Here is a 19,911-nt window from a genome sequence, read left to right as displayed (position 1 = left end):
AAAGTCTAATCCTATATTGCTAGTGGAAATTAGTTACATTCTGATCTAGAAGAGATAGAGTCATTGGATATTGATATGCTGTGCTGTCAGGAAACCAGATTAAGAAACCTTTATCTGACTCCCACATATTGCTTGTTCTGATGGGATGTACTTTACAGCAGCTTATTGCTGCTTTGGGGAGAAATGTATAAAATACCCATTTGGAGTGTTTGCGTATTCTTGAAACCTCTTTATAACCTCCACTTTAAATTGTCAGACATTGGTATTTTATCAGTCCACACTGTTAAATAAAACTAATGTTCTTAGGAATCCAACTTATACACACTGTTTAAAAACCCTCAGGGACAGTTTACACACTATTCTCACTCAATTCAGGTACTTTGATGCTATTCTTAAACCTATAACAGTGACTTGTATTTTTCTGTTTTGCTTTTATTTCAACGTGCTGGTAGCACATCCTTGATGAATGTCAACTTAAAAACTCAGTTCAGGTATCCAGGTATAACTCAGCCAAACAGATTTTAAAGCTGCATATAACTCTCCAGCACACGGTGCCTCACACTCTTATAGTGGCATTCTGTATATTCAGTTATTACTACTGAGCAGATAATATGGGGGTTCCTGTTTACCATGTGTTTAGAAAAAACCAGAATGTGCATAAAATATATAGCCAGCACACCACACACAAGATTAAACTCTATATTTTTAAATGCCACTAATAGCCAGCACAATTAAAATAACATTCCTTACTGCTTCTGTAAACGGTAGCAGATGCAGTTCCTTCTTGATGTGGCTCTTGCTTCTTCACCATGACTACTACTAAATTCAAGCACTGGTCCTTGGGTGTCTGACCTCTACATTCTAGTTTATGCAATGTCTTTAGAGAATTCTGTGCACTGGCCACTGTGATGGAACCATTGGGCCAGGAGTGCTTCGAGTTTATTAGTAGTGATTCTGCCAAAGTTGGTGTTGTAACACGAGTATATGGAAAATGTCAAATTAGCAGAGGTCTAGATCTGCTTATCAGCAATTTTTGTCAGTACAATTGGTAGCCTTGAAGATCCTCACTGACAAGTCTCTTCTGATGTAAAGTGTTAATTCCACTCTTTTAGCCCTTTGCATCTTTAATATTGAGACTTGTCTATAAGAGGTCTTTGTTCTTTAAAACTACCATTGTTTTCTGCAGTTCTTTCTGTGGTTAACAAAAGGAGATTATTCCTCTGCTTTAATATTTGATACCGTACATCTAAAAGGAATGCTTTCCATACATAAAGCCCATAGCCTTTGAAGATATGAAAATTGGCATTTTTTCAGATTTCTAGAAGTTCAAGTATCATGCAATGAAACAGGAACCCCCTTTACTCTTATGGACCTCATTTCAATATACTGTTTACAGTTTGACGGAATTGTATAATTTAATATTTCTCTTGTACTGTAGTTTATATTTATTTACAGATTTTTTGTACTGTGTGATTTGAACTTTTTGTTCCTTGCTATGATCAATGTTTATGTAGTAGAGCACTTATGATCACAAATTAAGTTTTGGGTTTTTTGTTTGTTTGATTGCACTACATTAAATTTTTTAATGCAGTTCTGATTTTTGACTGGACTAAAATAAGCTGTGTCTTAATGTATGTGATGAGTACTTAAAACTTTAATCCATGTGGTCCCCTTTTTCTTTTCCTTTTTTTTTTTTGCATTGTATGTCAGAAGCGCTAGTTCTTTCGTGCATGTGTAAGATTTAATGGTTCATTGTATTATTTGACCATGACATTTTGGAAAAACATTCCCAACTGTAATGTTGTGTATGGTAGTTCTCACTGGATGCTAGACTTTTCAAAACCACTATTCTTCTAATAAATTTTGTTGTGAAAAACTGTTTTAAAAGCTTGGTTTCTACTTGAGATTTTAGTGGTTCTTTAAAACCTGACAAAAAGAGTATGAGAAATATGCTATAACTGCACATCGCAATCAGTAACTTTTTAATGATAAATTCTTTCCTACTGAAATATTTTACTTCCCTAAAAGTTGCTATTACAAAATTGTGAATCAACATTTAGATGCATAACTTAACTGCTTTAGAACTCAGTCCTTTAGAAATTCCTCTAGACTCCCTCCATTTTCTCCATTGAATTGTAAATTAAAATACAGTCCTTTCATTTAAAAATTGCTATTTTCATAACAACTTCTTCTAGTTGGTTTTCTATCATTTTCTGAGGATAAAATTTTATACAAGGATTGTTTGCCCAAAAATGAGTTAAGACTAATTTTGAGTATGCTCTTAAATGATAACATTACCTGTTTTGTTGTTAAGTGCCATTGCTTCGACTTTGACTCAGAGCTGCTCTGAACAACATCGGAACCTTGCACTGTTTTGTACTATCTTTGTTATTGGTCGAGCCAATTATTACAATCACATGTAACCACCTTGTTAAGGATATTCCTCTCTTTTGACTGACACTCTACCTTTCCCAGCAATGTGTCTTTTTCCAAGGACTGACCTGTCCTGTTACTATGCCCTTAGTATGTGAAACAACATTTCACTATCCTTGTCGCTAAGGAGTACTCAGATTGCACTTCCTCCAAGACAGGTGGTTTGTTTCTTTCGGAAGTCCATGCAATATTCAGTACTCTTCCTCAAACCTCTGATTAAAAGGCATCAATTCTTTATTCTAATTTATTCATTACCTGTGTTGTTACATACTGTCAAGTCAGAAACAACACATGCCTGACTCTGTTAGTTTTCAGAGGCAGTAAATCACATGGGAGGAGAGCAGCTGGTGGATTAGAACCACATACCTTTGCATTAAAAGTACAATGTCTTTACAACTAAGCTACCAGAATTCCCTATTGATTATTTCTTGTTATGTGCCACTTGTGACCCATAGCCACCCTATGTACAAACAACTCTGAACCCTGCTCTGTCCTGTGCCAACCTTATAATCTCTGACACACCTACCCCATTACATGTAGACTGCTTGAAATGATGGTCAAAGATAATGCTGTTGGTAGTTGATCTTTTAATTAATATTTTTGCTTTATTTTGGGGGGTTGCAGACAAACTGGTTAATTCCTTCTTTCTGTCTGATGTTTATAGAAAATTTTAGTTGGTACTAAAGCTTGCTTGCTGACTTCAATTTCCTATATTCAGTTTATAAAACATTTTTTCTGAATAAAGTATTTACTTTTCAGTTTCAAAACTAATAAGACTCTCATTGTTACACATTTTAAGCAGGTAGCCGATCAGTGTAAAAGAATTAAAATCGTGTAAATGAAATTTTTTAAATGATCCTGTCTTCAAGTTGATATTTAGTAATAATGTGTACATGTTAAAACTTCAGCCAAGTAAATGTTGTTCTTGAAAATCATAATTTTCTTCTTAGACTCAGCTTTGGAATTAATTCAGGGTTTACTGTGTCTTGACAGAGTATAAGGATAAAAGAAATTGCGTATCAGAAATGGAATGGAAAATTAAGTGAAAATTTTCTACTATATCCCAAGTTGTGAATTTGTTCCCTTACTCCTCACAATCTGAGACTAGATTTTCATGCAGTCTTGTATTTGACTTTAAAAAAATCAAGTCAAATTTGCAACTTTTTAATTATAATCTCTCTGGAGTGTTGTTGCTTTTCTGTCTCCTTTTATCCTGCAATGTCAGCTTCCTCCAGACAATCTTTTGTCGTCAAGATGGATATGTCTTGCTTATAGGTGACATTGAATTTGCTCATTCAGCCGTCTTACCATTGTGTAATAGATACTGAAGCAATTACTTGAATCTTCACTACCAAACTCTAGACACTTAAAGCTTGTGATATTCATTCTCTGTTCTCTATTTGATTTTTTATCCAAAGATGGTATAAGTATTAGTCATTCATTATATTACCTAAAAGAAAGTTTTCCTTTTGAGTTTTAAGTATTGTGGAATTGACTGAGTTAATTTAGCTATGTCTACCCACTGGTCTAGAAAAACATCACTGAGTAAATCATTACAGACAGGGTTGTGAAATAACAAAATTCTCACAGTATGCTTTTTAAAATTTTTATGAATAGTATCCTTTTTACCACACCCTGGAGAATGAGACATTAAGCTAAGGATAGAAAAACAAAGCAGTCAAGGGTTCACAGGCCATTTCTTACTTGAGAAATTTTTTTTTTCATCCATTAAGTTAAACATCAGTTTTTCATCATTTCTTTGTAGCCCGTCGTCTCATTTATGGATCTCTGGTCTCACTGCTCGTTAATGATCTTGTTTGTTTCTGATTGAAAATTCAGCTCTGATGGCCAAGTGGATAAGAGGTTGCTCTGCAAACCCAAAGGCAGATAGACAGTGTCATTTCCTCAGAAAACCCCCTGTAGGGTCAGCCAGAGTCTTTTCCAACACAGTGGCACATAGATAGTATTTATAGAAAACTGTATCCATGGTGCCACAGTGCATTAAGCATTAGGCTGAGAAACGAAGATCAACAGTTTGAATCTGCCAGCTACTGCACATCAGTATGGAGTTCTGCTTCCATAAAGCTTGACAACTTTGGAAGCCTGGTGGGGCAGTTCATCTTTGTCTTACAGGGATGCTGTGAATCAGAACCAACTCAAAGGCAGTAGACAAGACTGTCAGAAAATCAGCTAGGTTCAAAGGTAAAGACTCGTTTAAAACTTAGACAAAACTGGCCAGCTCCCGCTAACCATGGAAAAAAGGCAAAGTTAAATTTCAGGAAGTTCCAAATAACTTCAAAAATTAAATATGAATCCACTTCCTAAATAATATTCCTCCAAAAACTCTATGAACTTTGATAAGGCTCTCGACTCGAAGGCAATCAACAACAATAGGAAATTAAAGTTTCTCTTATGTTCTTTCAAGAAAATTTATGGGGGAGAAACAAAGCAGGAAGCTGGGTAATTTAGAGGCTTAGGTAAAAGTGATTTTATTACTGTAGTGGTAAAGTTAACCATTTAATGATACCTGGTCAAAGGTTAGTATTAATGTGAAGGCACTTACAGTCAAGTGAAGTTACTTGATCATGCCTGTATGTCCAGTTGCCTAACAGACACCAGAATCTTAAAAGTATCTCAAAATAAAACATGTACAGGACAGATTTCAACCAGGCACATCATCAACTCTTCAGCAAACCTCCAACCCTTCTCTTCATTGCCAGTGTTCTTGTTTCAGAATGGTGCTTTTCAAGAAGCATTTTTGATGCCTCCTTTTCCCTTCCTTACTGACCTGAACTCAGGTAATTTGCTGCATGGAAGGCTAAGGCAAAGACAGGACAAATTAATTCAACAAAAGATAAAAATTATTTGGATGCAAGTTCTGTAACGCCCAGTGTGTGTGCCCACAAATAGTACAACCTGCTGTGGTTTAGGATTTCTGGAAAGGGAACAGTCATTTGCAGATATGAATAGGTGTCCAATGATGTAACTGATAAAGAACACCAGTGCTGTTCTTTTGTTCACCAGTACATTGTCCCTAGGAAACTCACACATGCAGAGGACCCATTTCTATAATGTCACTTTTTATCAAGGAAGATTACCCTTTGCAGTTTTAATCTCTTCATTTTGTAGGCTCCCTTACTGCTGTAAATGCCTCTTAAAGTTAATGTAGCCAGTGTTAGCCTCTCTAATGCTAGCATTTTTTTACCAAATGTGTACAGTGTTCCAGGTTCAAGTTTAGTGAGTCCCAAGACTGTGTGTAGTGGCCTTAGTTGTGAAGACCTGTCACTTGCCTTGAAGCTATGAAGTCGTTAACTACCTGCCTGTAGTTGTCTGGTCTGCTTTATCTTGGGAGAATAAATGCGCTGTATTGCCACAGTCTCTGCTTAGTATGGATGGCCCTTGGAAAATCTTACATTAATTGAGGCTGATTAATATGGTGAGGCAGTATTAAATTATTGTAACATATGGAACAGCAGATACAAGTTTTTAAATCATGACACTGACACCATTGCCTAATTTTTCTACAGTTTCTGGGTAGTGTTAAACAGTTATGTGCTCATCTACTGATAAAATTGGTGGTTCACATCTATCCAGAGATGCTTCAGAAAAGCCTGGCAACAATCCTTTTAAAAAAAAATATTAGTCTGGGGGGCATTGTATAACAATGAAAGAATCTTTTCCTTCAAAGAGAAAAATGCACTAGGGGGTGGGGTGGCAGGGAGGAAAATGTGCAACAATGAATGAATGGGGGGAAAATTAAATGGAAAGAATCTGCTGTAAAAAATATGTATGTTGCATTTGAAAATCATTAATAAAAAAAATAGTCATTACAAACCCCATGAAATTGGATTCAGCTCTGACATGTGGTCATGTGTCAGAATCAATGCTATAAGTAGTTTGGCTTTTGTTTGTTTCGTTTTCCTGCATATCAGTTACTCAACTTTCTGCTTTGTAAGAGCATCACTGTGGAAGAATAGGCAACTACAGTTTTCTTCTGAGCTCTCTGTCCTTTTACTAAGTCTAGATTTCATTCGTCCTCAGACGTACTGTTAATCCCAAGCACTAAAGCTTCCAGATCTGGAATAAAATCAGAAGATTTTCTCAGTCTTAGGGACAGTTGTGCTTTCATTAATATAATTTCTCATTTTCTTTCTGTTCCAGTTAGGTACCCCTTGTGGGCTATAAAATAAGATGGCATGATTTTCCTTTTCTCTTTTGTTCCCTGTCTCTGGGGAAATTCAACTCTCATGATCTTGTATGGTTAATTGTTCTAAAGATTGTTCCTCCCTGGTATTGTGGATCACTTTATATACGTGTTAGGTGCTATTGAGTCAACTAGAGTGACCCTGTGAGCAGCAGATCAAAGCCTTGTCCCATCCCACACCATCCTCACAGCCTCTGCCATGCTTGAGCCCACTGTTGCAGTCACTATGTCAGTCTTTCTCATTGAGGGCCTTCCTTCCTTTCACTGACCCCCCACCTTTCCCAGCATGGTGTATTTTTCTAAGAACTGACTTACCCTAACAGTATACCTCCGTACTTAATTGGTATTCAATGTATCTCAACTTCAGATTAGCAAAGCACAGTTCAATGAATTGAATAATTTGCCCAATATCCTTTCTGTAGTAAATGTCAGAGCTAGAAGTGAGAGTCCATCCCGCCCCCCCCATTCTACAACCTGAGCTCTTTCATCTATAACTTGCTTCAGAGCTGGCACAGTTAAACAGGGGAATGGAATGGAGGTTGTCTAGGGAAAGCCTGCCTATGAAAACACCTCATGACTGGAAGATAAGAGCCAGACAATGAAGAAACAAGAGTGGTATCTTGAAGATAGTACCAAAAAGCGTCTGTTGGACATAGGTTTATTTATAAATGCTTTTTATTCACAGTTCTATTACATGTTGTTGTAGATGTTGTTGAGTCAAGTGCCGTGTGAACAACAGATCTAAACCTTGTCCTATCCACTATCCTCATCAATTCTGATATACTTGAACTCATTGCTGGAGTGTTTGTGTCAGTCCATCTTGTTGAGAGTCTTCTCTTTCCCTGACTTTTCCAAGCATGATGTCCCTTTCCAAGGAATAAGCCCTCCTGACACCATGCCCAGAATTTGTGAGATGAAATAGCATCATCCTTGCCTCTGGCATTGATGTTAAATGTGGAGTCAAGTCATGGGCTTCCGCACAGTTTTGATCCAGAGAGAGCATGACTGAGAAGTCACCTAAAACTTGAAGGAATTGGAGCACTCCAACTTAGTAAAGACTTGGAAAATCTTGGGTTTATAAATATGGATTACTTGTACCTGTCTTGACTCTAAGGAGGTCTAGTGGCATGGTGGATTAAGCATTGAGCTGCTATCCACAAAGCTGCTTCATGGGGGATGAGGAATGAGGCAGTATGCTCCTGTTAAGATCTGTAACCTCAGAAGCCATATGGGACGGTTCATACACTCACCATGAGTTGAAATGAATGGGTGGATGGATCTTGAATCTAGTTATCCCTTCTAACCATCTTCACTGTTCATGTTAAACTCTACAGATTTGTTCTAGATAATTAGCAGAAGTGAATAGAAAGGGCTCTATTATAAAATGGTATCCTGTGTAAGTTTATAAGATGCTTATATAAGGTCTAGGAGACTAACAAATGGGACTTAAATGAAGATAATTACAGTACTTTGCACTAATGGGGTTTATAATTTACAGTGTGTTTTCATAATCTATTTCCTTACTTAAAGCGAGGAATCAACTGTCTGTATTTTAAATGTAAAGTTACTGATTTTTATTCTTCCACACCCCAAGAAGGGATAAGGATATCACTATTAGCAATATTATTAAGTCCAGTCAATAGATCATATGTAAAAGTCATGTTAAAATTGCACATTCTCTTAAGTGTTTTTAAACCAGGTTTTAAATATTTTTTTTTTGTTTTGCCATTATTGTGGATGTATAAACCAAGGATTATTAAACAGAATTACCCAGGCCTAAAATGAGAGTATATTTATATTCACTAACTGGAATTACTAATACAGCTAAAATTTATGTTGAAATTTTTAAATATTTTTTCTTTGTAAGATGAACTTTATTTCTGAATGTCCATTTAAAAATATAAAAGATATTGTCACCAAAATTGAAAATATGACAAGACTGTCATGCCTTTTAATTGGCTAAATACTCTCACGCATTGAATCAGAAGTATCTCTGCTGACTTAGAAGCAGTTAGGGTCAGAGTACCCACTCTGTTTATGATTTGAATAAAACCAAATGAATGTAAAACTGTTTATTTAGAAAAATTACAATACTAATTCCTTCTTTCTCTTTGTCTGTTTAGTGAGAATTCAGCAGAGACAATAGCAGTTGATTCTAACAATCAGTCGAAATCCCCACTGGAGAAGTTTATGGTCAAACTCTGCACTCATCATCAGAAGCAGTTCATTCGTGTTCTGAACGACTTGTACACTGAAGCTCAGCCAGGCACAGAGGGCCTGCCACCTGATTCTGGAGCAATGGAGGCGTCTGCCTGCAGTGCTGGTTGTGCGCAGCTGAGCACCAGACATAAGGAAGAGGATGCCATGTGTCTTGATATGAAGTCATCTCCTTCTGTAGATCTGTTCACAGACCCATCAGACTCGCACAGCTCTCTACATATGGCAGAACAGACACACCTGGATCCTCTTCCCGAGACAAACTCAGTAGATGGAAAAGAAGATGCCGTGACAATAATCCAGAAAGATTTCTCTGAACTTTCAACCACTAAACCTAATTCTAGCAGTTCAATAGATAGTTCCACTCTGGGATACCTCGCTCCATCTAATTTATCCTCATTACATTTCCACCACATAGCTAAAAGTGTGGAGGGGCTAACCACTGGACAGGAGCAAGACATGATTACAGAAGTATGTGAAGATGGTAAAGACTGTGTGCAGAACTCCACAACAGTAGAAAGCCTAACTGCAGTAAAAGTAGCAACTGAAAACAGTGAGGAGGGCAACAGTCATATCATTCCTCAAAGAAATTCAGTCAAAGCTTTATCAGAAGAGGCATGGGACTCAGGGTTTACGGAGAACTTGGCTAGAACTGCTGACAAAGAGAATGCTTTACAGTGTAGCTCAAAAATGCCTTTGCACCAGGATTTAGAGGCAGATGAACAAGATGGAAGGTCAAAACAAGAGAACCATCTTCACTCACTAGGAAGAAACAAGGTGAGTTACCATTTGTATCCCAGTGATAAGGGCCAATATGATCATTCCAAAGATGGTTGGTTAACCCCCAGCCCTATGCCAGTTGTGCACAAAGCATCTAATGGACATTCACGCACCAAGCCAGTGCCAGCCTCCATCAAGACTGCTCGGAAAAGTAAAAGGGCATCCGGACTGAGGATAAACGATTATGATAACCAGTGTGATGTCGTTTATATCAGTCAACCAATAACAGAATGCCACTTTGAGAATCAAAGATCAGTATTATCATCTCGGAAAACAGCCAGAAAGAGTACTCGAGGATACTTTTTCAACGGTGATTGTTGTGAGCTGCCAACTGTTCGCACATTGGCAAGAAATTTATATTCCCAGGAAAAAGCAGGTTGCTCAGTGTTGGCATCAGAGGCACTGGTTACTCCCAAGCAAACCTTTGCACCTTCACCCCCTAGACCTACAGCAGATGTGCACCTTCCTACAGAAGACAGTCCTGAAGAACCTGGTAAGGAACTAATCTCCCTTAAAGAAAGAGGCAGAAACACGCCAACTGAAAAGGAAGCAGAAGAAGCTGAGAACGTGATGGATGAACCGAATGAGAGCAGTTCTCCTAGATCAAAGGAAATGGTAGCCTCCAGCCTGCTATGTCCTCTCCCGGCTCACATCCCTGAAGAGGACATGCCAAAAAGCAGCTCCCCTGTTAACACTGTCTCAGCATGTAGACTATTTCCTGAGCAAGATCAACAACCACAGGAACACCTAGATACAGAGAAGGTGAGTGCTGTCCAAGACTGGCATCTTGTTCCCTCTGCTGAGAGCATTTCTGAGGGAAGCCGTGAAGAAGTTCTTTGTTCTCTTAAAACAGTCATTACAGAGCAAAGTCCTGTTTGCTTAGAAACTCAAAGGTTCCCAGTTGACTTCGAGCCACCTGTGAGTCAGGGTAAGGCTAAAGATAGTGAAAGGTTCGGTCCTATGTCCAACATGATAATCAGTCCTGAGGCTGAGATAAGTATCAGTCCTGAGATAAAGACAAGCATCAGTCCTGAGGCTGATACTAGTGTTGGTCCTACCCAGACAAGCATCAGTTCTCAGAATGAATCAAGCATCAGCCCTGAGGCCCAGACAAGCTACAATCCTGAGGCCAAGACAGGTATCAGTCCTGATACTGAGTCAAATGTCAGTCCTGAGATCTTACCAGGTGTCTCTCCTGAGGTCAAGGCAAATGTCAGTCCTGGGCCCCAGGCAAGTGTCAGACCTACAGTTCAGACGGATGTCAATATTAAGACCGAGACGAGTATCGAGGTAGGCATCAGACCTGAGATGCAGACAAGTGTCAGTCTTGAGGCTGAGACAAGCGTCATTCCTGAGGCTGAGACAAACATCAGTTCTGAGGCTGAGACAGGTGTCAGTCCTGAGATACACACAGATGTCATTCTTGAGGCTGAGACAGGTGTCATTCCTGAGGCTGAGACAAACATCAGTTCTGAGGCTGAGACAGGTGTCAGTCCTGAGGTCCAGAAAGGTGTCAGTCCTGAGGCTGGGACAGGTGTCAATCCTGAGCCTGAGACAGATGTCAGTCCTGAGGCTGAGACAGATGTCAGTCCTGAGCCTGAGACAGGTGTCAGTCCTGAGGCTGAGACAGGTGTCAATCCTGAGCCTGAGGCCGATGTCAGTCCTGAGGCTGAGACAGATGTCAGTCCTGAGGCTGAGACAGGTGTCAGTCCTGAGGCTGAGACAGGTGTCAGTCCTGAGGCTGAGACAGGTCCCGAGGTCCAGACAGGTCTAAGTCCTGAGGCTGAGATAAATATCAGCTCAGAGGCTGAGGCAGATGTAAGTCCTGAGGCTGAGACAAACATCAGCCCTGGGGTAAAGATTAAAGACACTCAGGAGCTCAGTGCTCACCTGCTCTTGAGAGGAGACAATGTCTTTATAAAAGAAAATCCCAGTGAAATTGAGGAAAGTGAGGCAGCAGATGATAAGGGAAAATTAGAAGGGAGTGATGTCAGGCATCCGTTAGAACAAGATATGTGTGATCAAAACATTGATTCTCCTGAAGAACATTTGGACAAGAAGAAAAAAAGTAAAAAATTCCCTGAGGCCTCTGATAGGTGCCTAAGAAGTCAACTTTCAGACTCTTCCTCTTCTGATAGGTACCTAAGAAATCAAAGTTCAGACTCTCCATCAGCTTATCCTGAGATCAAGGTTTCTAAAAATTCTCCTGCAAAACGTGTTAAAAAAGAAGGATGTCTGGGTGGGTCCCTGCCTGACGACTTTCTGATGGGCAGTTACCACACAAAAGCTCGAGAGGATACTGAAAACCTAAATGATGAAAATCCCTTTGCTAAATATATGGAGCAGGAGAGTGATGGGGGCGGGATCATCACCAGGCAGACTTTTAAGAACATGCTGGCAAAAGAAGTCAAGGTGGAAAAAAGTGACATTGTCCCTGGCAGTGATCCCTTAGCCCCTGTTGGCCAGCCCCTGCCTGGAGAGAGCCTAGAAATCTGTGTGCAGTCTAAGTTAAGTGTGCAAACTGCTCACGCCCCCCCTGACAGTATCCCTCCTAAGAGGGAGCCAGAACCCTCACAGGAGAAGCCGGGACATAGTCCTATTCAGGATGTGGAGGAAGTCGTGAATGAGGGAGACAGTGGAAGTCCTCTGCGTCAAGGTGATGGTGATGATGCAGCACCATCCAGCTCATGTGCGTTATCAAGCAGTAGAAACGATACTGCCGGGTCACCAAAACCGACACTGAGGCCGAGAAGACTGACTTCTTCCACCTACAACCTAAGACACGCACATTCCCTAGACTCTTTGGACACTACAAAAGTGGCTTTGGACAAGGAAGCAACGCTAGTCATCAACCCAACACCAAAGGAAAGCGACGCATCAGAAGGCAGAGATGCCTTAGAAGAGGACGATGTAGACACAACGGTGGAGGAGCAACCAAAGTTTGTGGAGTGGTGTGCTGAGGAGGAGAACCAAGAGCTCATTGCCAACTTCAATGCCCAGTACATGAAAGTTCAGAAGGGCTGGATCCAGTTGGAGAAAGAAGGACAGCCAACCCCAAGAGCAAGGAACAAGTCTGATAAGTTGAAGGAGATTTGGAAAAGCAAGAAAAGGTCACGGAAGTGTCGAGGTTCGTTAGAAGGCCAAAAGTTTTCTCCTGTTCAGATGTTGTTTATGACAAACTTTAAATTATCAAATGTTTGTAAATGGTTCTTAGAAACAACTGAAACTCGATCGCTTGTCATTACAAAGAAGCTCAATACTCGTCTGCCAGGAGACACTCCACCTGCTAAGCATCCTCTTCAGAAATACTCTCCTTCCAGCCTGTACCCAAGTTCACTACAGGCTGAACGTTTGAAAAAACACTTAAAGAAATTCCCTGGAGCTACTCCTATTAGGAATAATTGGAAAACACAGAAGCTCTTGGCTAAGTTTCGAGAGAATCCTGTCCACATGGAGACAGAGGAGGGCAGTGAAGCCAGCCTCAACCCTAACTCTGAAGGCAGCATAGAGGAGGTCAAGGAAGAAAGAAACAGCCATGCTCCTACGAACTTGCCAACACCAGCCAGTACTCGAATCCTTAGAAAATATTCCAACATTCGAGGAAAGCTCAGAGCCCAACAGAATTTCCTCAAGAATGAGAAAGTAGAATGCCCACTTGGTGCAGCTGCGGACAGTAAGCAAAGCCGTAAGAGTGTGTGCATCAACCCTCTGATGTCCCCCAAGCTGGCCCTGCAGGTGGATGCCGATGGGTTTCCAGTCAAACCCAAGACCACGGAGGGAGGGAAGGGGAGGAAAGGGAAGCAGAGCCCAGAAAGTGTGCCTAAAGCAGAAGTTCAGAACAAAAGAAAAAGAACAGAAGGCAGCTCTCAGGACAAAGCTCTTCCCTCCAATAAGGACAAGGGACTAGCAGGGAAAGGCAGCAGAGAAAAACAGCTTGATGGATCCACCAAAACCCTTGCCACCAAGAAGCCAGCTGCAAAAGACAAAATCAGCCAATTGCCCAAAAAGATCTCTTTGAAAGAAAACAAAGTGAAGATCCCTAAAAAGTCCTCCGGGAAGGGCTGCCCTCCCTCCAGGAAAGAAAAAGAGAACACCAACAAAAGGCCCACTCAGACCCCCGTCTCAGAAACTCTGACTAAACCTGTAAAGCATAAAGGAGTTGGTGAGCCCCCTTCAAAGCCTCCAAAATACAGGAACAGGAAGCAGAGCAGTGGAAAGACTCAGGCCAGACCCCTGATGAAAAGCCCAGAAAACAATGCTGCCCAGAGAAAGCGAAAGCTGGAGGCGAAGCTGGACCCTTCCCATAGCAAGCGGAGACGGTTGGACACAAAGTGACGTGAAGGGCAAGCAGCCAAGAGTCCAACTGCTCCGCAGAAGTTACCTTTTCTTTTGCATTAACTAAACCTGCTTGTATAAGCTTACCAAGCCTTTCAGATCTGCAGCTGATGGAGAACACCACCACTTGAGGTGTCAGGAAACACGCCTCCCACAGAGAAGGGAACTTGCTCCGTCTTTCTCTGAGGCTGAGCAAGGGAAGTTATAGATTATCTTCTGGTTGTTCCTTGGGTTTTAAACTTGGAACCAAGCAGTTTTAGTTTTTAAAAGTACAGTGCCTTATTTATCCTTTTATTTTGTTTTGTTTTTAAATTTACAAAAGCTAAAAAGCTGATCTATGTGATTAAAGGCTTGTATTTTATACTTGATGCACAAGCACTTGTACTGTAGTGAGAAAACCACCTTCATACACAGAAGTAGCTTTTCAGCAGTCGCCCTGCAGTGTCTGTACACAAACAGTCCTCCCCTTTACAATCCCAGCAGTCACTTTCCCTCTCTGTCTTACTCGCTTAAGTGATATTTGAAAGCTAAACCAAATCATTTTTATTATACGTGGAGAATGCAGAGGGAATTTAAAGCTATTTAAAAGTACTAGTATTTCCCTTACCCCTATTTTTTTAAACAACATCCTGTTCAGTGTTGACCACTCCTTTCCCCTTTGAGCTAGTGGATTCCCAATTATATACCGATACAACAGTAGACATGCCACAGATGTTAATATTTGTATTATTTCTAAAAATTCTGTCCATCCACAAACTATATTTCTGATCCTTAATCATTCCTCTTCAGAGTTTGGCCTGGCAGACTTGCTAGCTCCAACAGAATTTTCTTCTGACGTTAGAAGGGGATTTTTTTTTAAATCTTGTAACTAATTTGATGGGTAGGATGAGTTATATTTGACTTTCATAATACTTCTATATGCAAAGAAATGCAAAAATATTGCTCCCAGTAACATAACTTTTAACAATATATGTGAATGTTCTTTGAGTGCATTTGCATATGCTCATCAGCCACAAATGTGTCCCAGGCCAGGTTTTAGGGAAATTCTTTCTTCTCCATGCATTGTGCCACGCTGTTCATAAGCGTGGTATTGAAGACCAGCGGGTTTACATTTGGCCTGTTTTCTGTCTATATCCCGTATCATACCCATAGTACCAGATCCAGAAATACCAAATGCAGAGTTACATAAAGGTCAAAGCAATCTTGCAGTTGGCATAAGCAGCCCCAGCATTTCACATTGGGCTTCTCCATACCCTCTACGCCCAGAGCTGGTGTTAAGTGTAAACTTCTGTGTGAGTGTGCCTGGTAACAGCCTGTCAGTCCTGTTTGCTCAGCACCTTATTGGTAGAAAATGCTCTGAGGATCCCTTCTACCCACACCATGTCAGGCTCCGTTTCATGATTCACATGTGAGTCCTGCAATATTTGTGACTGATGTTGCTTTCCTCCAGACCCCCAAATGAACCTGAGACGGGTGTGTTGGCTCTAACTTGGTGCCAATAACATTGCTCCATTATTACCTATGTCACGGTGTGTACCTGATTCCTACGGGACTGCTCTACAAAACAAAAGGAAAACAACTTTGATTTTGAAAGCTGCTACTACCAGCTTTTTTAATATGCTTTCACAAAAACAGGCTCATATGGACAGCGGCTGCCCTCTCTCACACAGACACAAACACACAAAAATTCCATTTAGGTTGTTAAGTAATCTTTTGCTAAAACCAGATGGATATTTCCCTCCCAGACCTCAATGCATTATTTTGTTCAAATCATGATAAAACAGACATTCTACACATTCTATTAAAGGTTTGCTGTAGATAGTGAAAACTTCTGATGATTGGATAAAACTAAAGAAAGCATTGGATTCGTGAGAAATTGAGAATTTTGTTGAATTTCATCAATCATGAAGTTTACTGTCTTCGGTGAAGCTTGCTTATTGTTACTGCCTGAGCCTCTCTCCCATGAACCTTTTCTTGTTTTCCTTTTTAGTATCTTTGCCATTTAGGAGCTACCTATGTTAATACTGCTGAGTGTGTATGTTGGCGACACTTTCTCAGCATTAAGTTGCACAGAAGCATTAATGTGTTTGAGTAGGTTCATGTATTCTTTTTAAAAAGTGTATCTTTCCATATAGTTGTCACTGGATATTGTTTTTGTGGGGCTTAAAGATGTTTGCCACTATCAAGTGTGATATGCTGGTTTCTGTACATACATTTGCAGTGGCCTCCAGCCGCACATAGACTACCTTATAAGGATGCTTGGATGATGCCAGAGAGAGGGATGAGGCAGTAAACAGGTAGACCTTTTGTAGTTTTAGGTTTCCAGTTCATTCCATTACTATGTCTTGTTTTGTGTTTTAAAGACACATCTCTCTCCCCCTTTCTAGACAGCATTTGAGACAAAAATATCCACCTAACAATGCAGTAAATCATCTTGCAAATCATTTTATACCTTGTAATAGTGATTACATTTCAGTAGACTTTTTCAATGTAATTAGGACACGTAAGCATTTAGAATTTTTTTATATTTACTGGATCTCATCCTTTCCCACTGAGATAATGTTGTTAATAGAAGAAAATACTAAAAAGTCCTTTTACACCTACAGCAGCTGCTGGCAAACCTATCCCCAAGCTGCCGTGGTGACTCCAGCCTCCCCATGTTTTCTTTGCCTTGCAAAGTCATCCTGCCAATAACCATCTTCCTGACTTGCCACCAAACACACAGGCAGTCTTTTCCTTATTCTAGGTTCCAAATCAGAATTTAATTCTTCTTCAGAAAAAGCAGCTGGAGCAGATTTAATGGCTAGAGGACACTAGTCTCCTCTCTGAGCTTCCTAAAGGACTGGGATGCCTGCAGAGTAGGCCCTCTTCATGACACCCATTGTCCATCCCCTGGAGCTCCTTGGAAAGGGAGGACAACACAGAGACAGAGCCTAGGACTTCACCCCCTCTTACACTCCCTCAGACATCTGGTAGGCTTGCAGTGCAGCAAGGCCATGAACCGCCATCCTGTTCTTGACGCTTCCTACATAAGAATGTTACCCAAGTTTTTGATCAGCAATGAATTAGGCTTTTAAGCTATCCTGATTCTGTTAGATCTTTAATGCACTAAAGACGTCTACACAAGCCTTATCTTGAGTGGAGAGAGAGAGTGTGTGTGTGTGTGTGTTTGTGTGTGTGTATGTGGTACCCTGAAGGTTTCATGCCTCATTATATAATCGTGTGGATAGAAGAGGTTTGACTAGTCATCCCTTTCTGTCTGTGGCCTTTCCTACTGGGTGTGTTTCTCACCATTCAGATAGATCATCAATAGAAGGCATCACTTTATGACCATTACTTTGAGGTTTTCATTTCTTCTTAGTAGCCTCGTTCCTGCCTTGTGATGACATCTTTGCTGAGACCTGAAGCTGTCACTGTCATTTGTGGCCAACATTGATTAGTGAACCTAAGAGTGACATAAAAAAAGACAGCATGCCCTGTGATGCAAGCTGGGGATTCTGTAGTGTCTTTATCAGCAAGTCACATGTCTTGTCACACATCTGGAGCTGGACTGGCTGGGAATAGCCCAGGGGCTAGGCTTCTGCCCAGGGAGTGGATCTTTTAATATCTCTAGGGTCTGTACACCATGGGCTGGCCACTGGGTTTTGTACACTGCTCTTTATTGGGGCATTGCCATGCCCACTTGTTCACAGGTTGTGTGTGGTTGCTTTCACATCATAAAGACAAAGGTTTTTTAGTAACTGCAGCATAAACAAGATAACACCTTCCCCCAAATCTAAAATGTTTACTGTCTGGATTTTAAGAAAAAGTGTGCTGCTCTGTGCTTGAGAAAATTAAGGAGTAAATCTCCCCTGATGTATCTTCACTTTCCTTCTGCCACTTTCCATTGCTGCCCTCCTCTTTCTCTTCATTTCTTATCACAGTTTTTTCGAAGGAGGCATGTTGCATTGGTATAGCACATCAATTAGTATCTTCTTAAATTTGAATTTCAGTGCCCCATCTTCCTTTTTAAAAACCACCCAGTCCAGTAGCCAACAGTGAGGCCACATGTGGCCTATAGAGCTAGAACCCATGAACAGGTAAGATACTCAAAGATTTAAAATGTAGTCTAGGCGTCCGTTCTTGGCTCTTACTAAAGGAAGGCAATCAGGATTTTATTTCTTTTAAAAGTTTGTTTTGTTTACTTGGTTGGACTTTCACTTCTACATCTTTTTTTAAATGGACAAATCACCAACCCAAAGCATTATTTGTCCTTATTTGGGGGCTGCTAGGAAGATAAAAATGATATTTTTTTTTCTAGTCACATACTGCTGTTTCAAAGTGATTTTATAAAAGTTAATTCTAAAAAGAGACTAAAAGTGCTTTCATAAATTAAGAGAGCATTATAACTTACGTGTGACTGAGGAGTTGTGGCTTATATATTCATATTAATCCCAGTCAACTTCCAAAATTTTCCTTGTCTCCGAAACTTTAGGGTAAGTTTCTCTGGTATTTTCAGTATGAGGTTGAATATTGTGTCAGTAAAAAAAAGAAAAAAAAATAGTCACTTGTTTTGAAACCACAAGTTATCATTTTTAATTCTTAGCTGTTTTGTGTTTTTTGGCTTACTGTACACTAACACACCAGAATTTTTCATTTTTTTTAAGCATTAATTCATGTCTATGTATCTTTTGGAGCACTTGTGGCTAGTATCAAGAAGCTACACTGCAGTCCCAAAGGCATGCAGTTCAAATCCACCAGCTTCTCTTCAGGAGAAGGATGGGCTGTCTCCTCCCATGTAATTAACTGCTTCTGAAAACCTGCCAGAGAGCCAGCTAGGTGTCATTTCTGACTCAAAGGTACACAACAATAATGTAAATAGTAAGGATGGGTCAGGATAGGACAAGTTTGTGATCTTTTGCTCATCAGGTGGCTATGAGTCCGTCAACTCGATGACCACACACACGCACACATAATGCATTGAGAAGGCACCCTCACATTTTGGTTCCCTGTGCTTGCTTCCAAATCCTTTCCAGAGTAAAAAAAAGAAGATTATTTAAAACAAGTAGAATTACATGAAGCCTTTTGATATCATTCATCCCTTAAATGTCTACCATTGACTAATTGGAAGACTTGAGGATCTGACCTTTTTTCTTTAACGGTAAGTACCATCCCCTGGCCAAAACCTCTGGTTTTGCCTCCTTTCAAGATTTTCCAGTGCCGTTGTCAGGCCTCAGAATCTCTCTGGGCATTTTGCACAGGGGATTTCTGCTCACTCTTTTGTCCTGGGAATTGGGTCAGAGCTGAACAGCTCCTTCTGTTAGCTCCACTCTTAGATCTTCTTGCCCCAGAACCCCAGTGACTTTTGGTTATTACTCAGGATGCTTCCTTTGCTCCATCCTTCAGGGGAGGAGTTGTGCAGTCCCCATCTTCTGGCCAGCATGGAGAGACAGGCTTCCTCACCCGCCTGGGCCCACTCCATGCGCCACGGGGCCTCAGAGAGCAAGCCACCTGCAAGAGTCGACACTGTCTCCACAAATGTACAAACAGCCGAGTGCTTAGGGCTTTACAATATGCCAGGACCCAAAAGGGTAAACTTTACCCTTTTAAAAAATTCAAAGTAACAGAGACGATCTATGACTCAAGCAGCCTGAAAAGTACTTCCTGACCCTTCACAGAAAACTTGCCTAGCTTTGCAGTGTGCCATTCAAGGTCAGATTGTGTGACAGCCACTCACAAAATCACTTTTGTGGGTGAGTTCTGCCCTCATACCTTCCCTTTCTCATTCATATTTGGCATATTTGAAAGTTCTTCCTTCCCAAGCTTTGGTCGTGATTTGTGCGTCTGTGTGGCTGATCTAATGTTGAGCCTGTTGTACCATGAATCCAGACCACGCATTCACAGTTCTCTTAATACCAGCATGTTGGTGGTACCTCTGAAGTCACCACTGAATCATTAGATGA

General features: G+C 40.5%; 1 protein-coding gene across 1 annotated transcript; it reads left to right on the top strand.

Annotated features, from left to right (window-relative positions):
- Positions 1-9,313: 9,313 nt before the first annotated feature.
- LOC102853511 (chromosome unknown open reading frame, human C10orf12) lies at positions 9,314-13,969 on the top strand. The gene is made up of 2 exons (XM_006880205.1): positions 9,314-10,577; positions 11,451-13,969. The coding sequence occupies exons 1-2, from the start codon at positions 9,314-9,316 to the stop codon at positions 13,967-13,969; spliced, it is 3,783 nt and encodes a 1,260-aa protein (XP_006880267.1).
- The last annotated feature ends 5,942 nt before the right edge of the window (positions 13,970-19,911 follow it).

The sequence above is a fragment of the Elephantulus edwardii genome, unplaced genomic scaffold (genome assembly GCF_000299155.1).
Source record: "Elephantulus edwardii isolate Elephantulus edwardi_28Jun2011 unplaced genomic scaffold, EleEdw1.0 scaffold00006, whole genome shotgun sequence".
Lineage (NCBI taxonomy): Eukaryota > Metazoa > Chordata > Mammalia > Macroscelidea > Macroscelididae > Elephantulus > Elephantulus edwardii.
The sequence above is the reverse complement of the archived record's forward strand: the minus strand, read 5'-3'. Positions and strand labels throughout refer to the sequence as shown.

What these genes read in the sequence shown, in the direction of transcription:
- LOC102853511 (XM_006880205.1), top strand. Translation starts at nt 9,314, where the DNA reads ATGATTACAGAAGTATGTGAAGATGGTAAAGACTGTGTGCAGAACTCC. An exon ending in TCAGGGTAAGGCTAAAGATA is followed by an intron (nt 10,578 to 11,450) that starts GTGAAAGGTTCG and finishes AGGCTGAGGCAG; the next exon opens with ATGTAAGTCCTGAGGCTGAG.